General features: G+C 39.1%; 1 protein-coding gene across 8 annotated transcripts in view; it reads left to right on the top strand.

The window, feature by feature from the left end:
• Window positions 1-5,533, top strand: part of SKIC3 (SKI3 subunit of superkiller complex) — a 49,359-nt gene extending 43,826 nt beyond the window's left edge. For all 8 annotated transcript variants that reach the window (XM_075138284.1, XM_075138279.1, XM_075138282.1 and 5 more), the window contains 3 exons: window positions 1,186-1,316; window positions 3,015-3,138; window positions 4,662-5,533. In XM_075138284.1, the coding sequence (XP_074994385.1) occupies window positions 1,186-1,316; window positions 3,015-3,138; window positions 4,662-4,739 (333 nt within the window). In that variant the 3' untranslated portion in view covers window positions 4,740-5,533. The remainder of the gene's footprint in view (window positions 1-1,185; window positions 1,317-3,014; window positions 3,139-4,661) is intronic.
• The last annotated feature ends 3,604 nt before the right edge of the window (window positions 5,534-9,137 follow it).

The following is a 9,137-nucleotide window of genomic DNA, read 5'->3' on the forward strand; positions in this document are numbered from 1 at the left end:
ATGATTTTTCATGTATTTTAACAGATGATCGAGCTAACAGCCATAATCAAAATCAGGCAAAGGAACCCCATATGTCCTGAGTGCTGGTATAAGAAAAGGCAGTCAGTTTTACCGAGGATAAAGCTACAAAACTGTTGCTTCTGGTGGGAAAAGAGAATCCCCCTCAGTGTAGACAAGTTTCTTTCTCACAAGCCATATGCTTCACAGGCAGAATTTGTCAAGTGACAGGATTTTTCCTCCCATGATTCTTCTGTCCGTTTTCTAGTGGTCTGCTCCCTGTTTCCTATAGCTCCTAAATGCCTCCACAGGCCACAAGGTACCCTCTAACTTAATTACACTACTTCTTCAAATGTTGGCCTGAATTGCCTGAGAATATACAAGACTTTGTTTAAAAATGTAATTAGTATGAATTTTATTATCTCAGCTCTACTTTTTGCATGAGCAGAGCAGCTGATCAGTGGATTTCCGTTTGGCCTCTCTAATCTGCACTGGCTTAATGAAATGTGCAAAAGCCTGGTGAAAACCTTGCTCAGATCCAAGAAAGCTCTGTGTTTGAAAATTGCTTGTCTCCCAATTATCTGTCCAAATGAAAATTTGGGCGCCCCTTCAAGTACAATAATTTGAATGCTATCCGAACAGAATGGGGATAATAAGATTTTTCTTAAGCCAAAAGATACAGGGATTTGCTGAATAGTTGCTCTATCAGGTAATTACCATCTTGGGGTTGGTTTTTACTTCTGGTAAAATACGATGTCACTTCTGGGGATAAATTCTACATTCTAGAATATTCTTGTACATGGGATGAAGATTTACAAACTGAAAAGCAAACAAGGGTTTGTGGTTAAAACAAGCATTACTAAAACATGTATGGAAAAAATGAAAAGTTTCTTTGCATAAACAAGCAAGTGGAATGCTGACAAGACAGGTTCTAGAATATTTAACATGACTTTTTCAGGCTCTTCTAACCACTGCTTGGTTTTTTTGTTCCTTGTTTTGTTTTGTTTTGTTCTGTTTTTTAAGAAATCTCTCTCTAACCTGCTAAATACTTTATATAACTCATAACAGCTTGAATTAAACCTGCTCTCTAGAGACCTGCAAACAAAAACTGATTTACACTATACTTTACAATAAAGCCCTTTCTTTTTTTTTTTCCTTTCCTTTTTTTTTTTTTTTCTTTTATCATAGGCAAATGTCTCAAATGAGCACTGGCCATCCTTGGTTCAGGAGGCAACAACTGAAGCTTTGAAACTTTCTTCTTGCCCCCTGGCAGCTCTCCTACAAGCACTGCTGCAGTATAATCGCAAAATGGGAGCAAGGTATGCGTGATCTGTTAAGTTTAAATGGAACACACTGTCTAAAAGTACCAGCGGTCATTATCCCCCGATCTAACTCCAAGAACTAAAAGAAAATTGAAAACAGGAATTAATTCTTAAAGTAGTATGGCAGTTAAAAGGGAGAGAGGGGGAAGGGGTTAGTAGTGTGGGGGGCAGGAAGCAGCAAAATCTTCCTCCTTTTCTCAAAAAAACTGTAGATGACCAAGCTGTAAGACATCTTTTATTTTAATAGCATGTTACCTAAATAAATTAATCAGGAAGACTATACGTTTCTCAAAGACCTTGTTAAATAGCATAGTGGAAACAGTTTTCACTACGCTATCTACTGCTAGGATTCATTTTGATCCTAAATTGGGCTCACAGTCAAAGTTTGTGTTCATTCCTGAACAACCAGGTGCTCATTGTGGCTTTTTGAGGAAGGGGAGGAAGATCTGGGGGAGAGGGCTTGGAAGCCTCCTACTTTGTGAGTTTGGTTATTAAGTCTAGTTTGTCTTTTACGGTATTTTTGCTTAAGCTGTGGAAAATTGGAATGTTCTTGATGGTTTTGTTCAATAATTTCACCTGGTTTTATAGATAATTCTAACAAACTGGCTTACTTTCTCTGTGGGCTTTTAAGAAGGTGACAGGCAGCCTAATGTGATTGTGATGGTTGTCAATTACAACTAAATTGGACTGAAGACTTATTTAATCAATTAAAATCACTCTTACTACAATTTCAGATATTAACTTATCTGAACAGGAGGGTATATCACAAGATCTAATTGATTTGCCTAGGTGTTTCAAAATCCTGAAACAAGAAATTAATCTTAACTACAAATAGCAAACAAAAAACTGATGTAACCTCCTGTTACAGCCTGTTAAATCACAATGTACTGGAAAATCACATTGCTTATAAAGGGCAGAATTCTTGAAACAAGAGCCAAAGTTGATGGAGCACCAGTGAATGAATATGACATCCTTAAACTTAATTGCCAGTTTTTACCAGATTTCTAATGACATGATAAATTTGAAAATGTCTTGGTTAGGTATAAGTGGGCGGAGTTGGAAGGTAGTATCAGCCGAATAGAATTTTAGACTTTGTGTAGTACTCTATTCCAATTTCCTTCTCTTCTGCAATTTCACATCTTGCCTCTGTGTTTGCAGAAACCACAGTACCTTTTGTGAGTGCCTGGATTAAATATTATATTACGTACTATTGGGATTATTAAGATTTATTGTAGCACCTGCTTCTCTCGGGTGCGCTGTCTTCCAAAAGATTTATTACATAGCTCTTAGACAGGAGAATACCTGCTGTACTTTTTCAGGAGATCACGTACTGAAATCGGAGGTTGTGCTGAGTTCACAGACAGCATGATGTTTATCATGTTATTGTACCAGTCATAAAATCTGCTGTGCCAATCTAATTTGGGTTACTTACTAGTTAAAGCACTAACTTGAGTGTAATATATAATAACAGTATAATAATAACAACGGTGGCAGTATTCCTTAGCATTCTAGATGCAACTACATAGGCAACAAAGCAATGTTCAACCCTGCTCCCTCACTTCCTTTGGTGTTACAGAAATAAGGACCTTCCCTTACTACTGCCAATCATTGTTGCTTGCTCTGGGATATACTGGTGTGTTACATGCAACCTAGTCAGTGGCATTTGATTTGGTTTGGTTTTGGTTATGCTTCTAGGGAGACTCGTCGAATGTTGGAAAGAGTGGTATATCAACCGGGGAATCCAGAAACCATAGCGTCAGTGGCACGCTGGTACCTCCTGCAACATCTGTATGCCAAAGATGATTATGAATTAATAGATGTAAGACAGTCCATTTTACATAGAAATTTTGTCTATTTACGTTGAATATTGTGTTTGCAACTTGGAAGTGGGGTAGAGGGAGGCTGGGGAGGTGCTGGCTCGCTGGCTGTAGAGGTTGCAATGTTTAAGGATTCTGTACTGACAAAACATACCTCAATTTTCAAAACTGTGTGCAGTTTGTTTGAAAGACTTTCATTCCTCCGTGCAATACTAATGAAAAACAAACAGTGAAATCTCTAATCCAAACTGGCAAGAATTCTACTAGTGACTCCTCAGTAGACATGAGGACCATTTTATCAGAATTTTACCAGAACATATTAATGCACTAAAAATGTTAATTTCCTCTAGCCTGGCTGGAACAGTGTGGTATCCTTGACCCAAAAGGTCTGAACAGTAGAGTGCTGTACTTCCTGTACTTAAGACTTTTATTATATCTGTAATGGTACATTATTTTCAGCACATAGTAAATGGTACATTAGTTTCTGTTCATAGTACTTCACAAATGGATTTTGTCAAACTCAAAACTCCACACAGTTCTTTCATGTCATGCAAAGGGGAGTGGTTCATTTTGGCTTGTAATTGGAATCACTTTGCTACTTAAACTCTGAATACACTCTCCTAATAATCTCCTCGCTGCACAATGAGCTCTTCTAACCAGATTAACAACTGTTCCCTGGTGAAACGTTGAATCCGTAACGAAGAACATTTGGAGGTACAACACATCAAGCAGACTCAGCGTTGACAAAAATCCATACACAGACACACAGGCTCATAAAAAAGCTAGAATTAATGAGTTCGGATGATCCTGATAAGATCTCATTGCACTTGCTTCTACAAAGTCATCTGTACTCTCTACCAATGAGTATAATAAAAATAATGGCTAGAATAAAGATTTGCTTGATTCTACTTAATGGTTTTCCTTTTTAATATGTATAATGTGATTGGATTACAAGAGAAGTGCCAGAAGCTTATGAACATCTGTGAACATTAGGCTGTCAGGGGAGCTTTTTTAACTAGGAGAAAAGATGGAAATAGGAGGTGTGGAAAGTAAATCAAGGCAAGGTAAATTTAGATGGGGGAGGCAAAAGAATACCTCGGCAGTTTTGTTTAAGTAGCTACAGAGAATGCTTTGTTTGGCAAATTTAGATTTCTACAGATGTACTAGCAGGAGGCAAGTGTGCGTCGGCAGAGAGAAGGGTCTTATCTAGCTCTGCTTGTTTCATTGCCAGCAGGTAACTTACTTGTCGAACTTGGTCTCAGCCTCAAGTGACAAGTGATGCTGTTGCAGTGCATTGCAAGTGACTACAGGTCTAGCAAGTCACTAGAGGGTGGGGTTTTTAGGTGCCTGATGTTTTAAGGAAGCTGATGTGTAATGTTGAATGTTTCCTGTCTGGGCTTATGGGTTACTTAATCTTTTAGGGAAAGTGCTTAGCAGAAATGAAAATGCATTTGAGATTGCCAGTGAAATACTAACAATAAAATTATTACATTCTCAGTTTTTCATCGTTTGTTTTTCTCTGCAGGTGCTTATAGAAAATGCCAAAGCTAATGGAGATGTTAGAGCTCTGGAACTAAATGAGAAATTATCAGGAAGTGCCTAGTATGGACTGTCTCAAGTGAAAAATCTTTCATTCATGCAACTTAATCGGTCCATTTTCCAGGAGCGTATGTGGTTTGGGCTTTTTTATTTGTTTGTGTCTGGTTTTGTTTTTTTTGTTGCATCAATTACAACTCTGTCTTTAGTTTTACTTTTTCTTGAGCAAAAGTAGGTTGTTTTCTTGTTGACATGGGTTCCACCATAGAAATACACTTTATTTGAAAGGAAAACCCTGAATTTTGTTTTTGTTTTCTTCTTCACTGAAACTTCAGCACTATTCACAATGGAGAGTACTTGTCTGTATTTCCCCCTTGGCCACACACAGAAGTACAATATTAACTGCATTGGCAGTGATGCAAGCTTTTCTTGGCACAGAATCTTACTGGCTAAGTAGCAGCAAACTTTTATTCTTGCCCAGATACTGTAAAACATTCAGAGAATTAAAATGCCTATATTTCTTTAATATACTTTCTTTTGCAGTTGAGAGCCAAATCCACTTGGAACTTCATGTGTGGTGTCAGTTTATACTTTAAAAAAAATTTTTTTTTTTTAAGCTAATCCTAATTACAGCAGTGTATCTTCTTGACTGCAGGCTTCAGTAAACATTCCCATCAAGAAAAGCTTGTGATCGTCAGGGACAGGGTCATATTTATAAATGTGTATAACAAGCTCTATTTATGTCTTGGTAATTCTGCCGCTGACTGCTTAATTGGATGAATCATGACAGTGGTTCTTAAGACGTGATGTTATTTTGCCTTTATGTACATGAAAATAAAAAAAATAAAGCAATAATTCTAATCTGTTAGTGTTACCATTATGGATTTTCAAGCTGTTGACGAGAGTCACGATAGCTGCCCATTCCTGGTTTTAAAGTTTCTTAAAATTACTCTCTATTCACCAGAGCCTTACGACGGCTCATACGATCCCATATTACAGAGCAGAAAGGGCACTTCCAAGGCCTGCAGTGGGACTGCATTGAACGTACACTTGGTTTCAGAACCAGTTTTATTGGGCTTAGAGAAAGCAGGATGCCGAGCTGGGGGGTGGGATGTGCATCTCTGCCACCAGCCATGCGCAGTGATCTCTGGAAAGAGGCAAGAGCCACGAGCGCGCCACTGTCATTTTGAAGAGGAAAACTAAGCTCAGTAGGCTGGGGTTTCTACTCTGTGGAGGTGAGTAGAAACCTTTCTGAATGGCAAGAATCCCTCCTTGTCTCCCACACTTTTGCTCTCCCACCCATCTCAATGCAAAATACCTTCCTTAAAAAGATTTTTTTCTGGTAAATTTAGATCAATTGTGGTTCCCTTCACAGCCTGTTGTCACACAGTCTTGAACTCTCAGTAACTGCAAATATTAATTGCAAAAGCCAGACTCGTGACTCTCAAGACGAGCTGTAACTTTTTTTAGCTTGCTGCTATTAAAAGCGCCTGTAGTTTGTATCCTTGCGTATGGTCTTGATGTTTGTGCCTCCTACTCTGGTGGTGGGAGAGCCTGACGACAGCACAGTAAGCGGCTGCCTGCCCTTGTTAATGCATTAGGCAGAAATGCTTCTACGTGAGCGCTAGCCTATACTTTGTTCAGCACTAAACCTTGAATACTTCCTAACACCTCGGAGAACAGACAAATAACAACAGGCTGGAGAAACCAGCTATGAAACCGTCAGCTGTGAATATTCTGTGTTAGAATACAGTGGTTTTTCTCTTCAGAAGACCCTGAAGTTACTTTTACTGTGATCAGTGATTAACTCCTTGAACAAGATAATTATACATGCCCTGTAGGGAAGAAAAAAACATATCTCTACCACCTACTCAGTGAAAAGCAGTTCCCTGAGCAGGGAACATGAGTTTAAATTTAAGCTTCTGCAAAATCCAACAGTATGAGGTAAAAATCTTGCTCTCCTCATTTTTTAACAATGTATAGCCTCTACAAAGTCAGCCCTTGTAGGAGGTCTGCTGTAACACTGAAGAAACTTGTAAATTCATGCAGGTTGAGACAGCCCTATATTTTATACTATTGTAGAGCTCAGCTTTAGAATGCAAAATACTGTACAAAGGCACATAAGCATTGTTGAGCTGGGGAACAGAGAGTTGTTTATGCATTTCATTGCCTGGGAAGTCATGTGTTCGGCTGCTATTACTGTAAAGGGGAAAAAGTAAACATTCCCCAACTGTCATTTGTTTTATTATGCTGGCTTATGCTAAAGGCAGAATGGAATGAAATCTAATGAATTTCAAGGTAGAACTTTCTGCTACTTCAGATACAAAAGATTTTATGTGCTTCTTACATATCCTGTTATACAAACATGAGACAATGGCTTGCTTCTGAGAAATGTATTTATTTATTTGGGTCATACCTGTTCATCTCATTCTCTGTATTTCCCAAGAATTGCTGGATTGGATTTCTACTCAACTTTTGAGCTTCTCTCAAAATGGTATCACAAAGTACAGTGAGTAATTACATTAATTTAGTCTTGCCTAACCTTAGAGTTTAACAAAAATACAGATGTATACTTCTCTTGCCCTCATACTTTTGTTTCATACCTTTTACATTTTAAAGAAAAATTTTTTAAATTCATAGATATAAAACCCTTGAGAACTGTTTTAATGCTGCACAAATGCAGCTTTGTGAGGAAAAGTACATCCCTAATCCTGCAGCCCAGTTGAATATGGTCCTGGATGTCTAGAATTTAGCTTTTGTTCTCTCCAGTTAATTTGCTTTCCATTGACTTAACTGAACAGCTGACAGTTAAATAACTTTTAAATTTAGTGTTCTCAGGGTCATTTTGAGTTTGGTCACAGTGTGGATTGATAAATACTGAGATAACCCCTTTATGCAGAGAAGTCACTCAAACAATGGCAACGTTCCGAATATATATTCATGTGTAATCTGAATTTATAATTAGGCCCTCAAACCTTTCTACTATAATCATACAAATCAGTGCTGAGATAAAGCAACGTTCAGTTGTGCCGTGCTGCCACGTGAAAGGATGGATGGACGGATAGGAATAGGAAATGTGCAGCAATACCTCTGTCCTTTTCTCTGTTTCAGGGTTAGACTGTGAAGGTTGTCTTGGCTTTTTGCTTTTTTTTTTTTTTTTGACACCATGCACTTTTAGAAACACATTTGTTAATAACCTTGTATTTCACCTTTTTGTGTTGCTCACTGGGAAGAGCATGCTGCAGCATCCGGGGCACTCGGTGGGGAGGCAAATACACCGAGCCATACTAACTGCTGCTTCACCGGCAGCCAAGTGCATGGACAAAAAATTGCAAGAGTGCCTGGGAGGAGCTAGAGAAAGACAGTTTGGGAGCTGCCCTCAACCCCAGACGTCTTGCTATGACTGCTCTAACGGACTTTAAGTCTACAGCGAAGGCAGAGCCCCTGTAATGGATGGAAGATACAGTGAGACCAAATTCGGGTTCAGAGTAGCTCAGAAACTGCTGCAGGTTGTTGGGGTTTCGGTGTTGCTGCTTGTAGGAGATGTGGCAAACACAGGCCTGCCCTAAAGCAGGCGTGAGGCTGGGAGTCTTTCCCATGGAGTTTGGCTCTAAAGAGCCTGGCCACAAACAAAATGCAGAAACGTCGTCTGCGACTTTGGTGGCCGTTCTTTGTCTTTTACAAGATGTGATCGATTTCTAGGACTTTTTACTCACTGGGGGAAGTTTAAACGTAGCACGCTTTCTGCCTGCGGGAGCAATGTGATGAATTGCTGGAGTGGCATTCCCTACTGACTGCATCAGTTCGGTTTCAGCCGTCACGCTGTGCAGGCCTGGCTTCCCACGCAGCCACCTGAAATCCATGGCTTTGAGAAACCTGCTGTTCTGTGGAGCAAAAAGCACAACAGACTCGAGATATGGATTACTGGAGGAGGATTAGCTGAGACCTTTCGAATTTTCTTCCCTGGGCAATGGACGGTATTGGGCTTTCTGGTAACAAATGCACTGTAGAAATTCAAGTTTCTATTGCAATTGCATTGTGACCTCCTTTTTTGGCCTCCCTGCTAAAGAACTCGTATTAGCTTCTGTTGGGAAATTATACTGATACGTTTCTTTTGCCCTACTCTCAGAGTTTTTCTTCTTATTTCCAGATTGTTTTTCTTGGTTTTTGAAGCAAAGCAAAACCCACAATGTCGGTTAGATTTTCAAGCGTTCTACTGCAAATCACCACTAACTTTTATTCAGTCAAACAGAGAAGATGAGAAATAAATCTTCTTAATAATGCATCTGCTAATAATTAACTTGCATTTTGTCACCTGTACCCAATTTATGAGCTACTTTTAATGATCCAGTAACTTATTGTAACGGGTCCAAATCATGCGTCAGTAGATACTCTGATACCAGTTTTCATAATGCTATTACTACATACACCTTGTGTGCAGCTGGAGGAATTTACTAGACCTGAT

The sequence above is a fragment of the Calonectris borealis genome, chromosome Z (assembly GCF_964195595.1).
Source record: "Calonectris borealis chromosome Z, bCalBor7.hap1.2, whole genome shotgun sequence".
Classification (NCBI taxonomy): domain Eukaryota; kingdom Metazoa; phylum Chordata; class Aves; order Procellariiformes; family Procellariidae; genus Calonectris; species Calonectris borealis.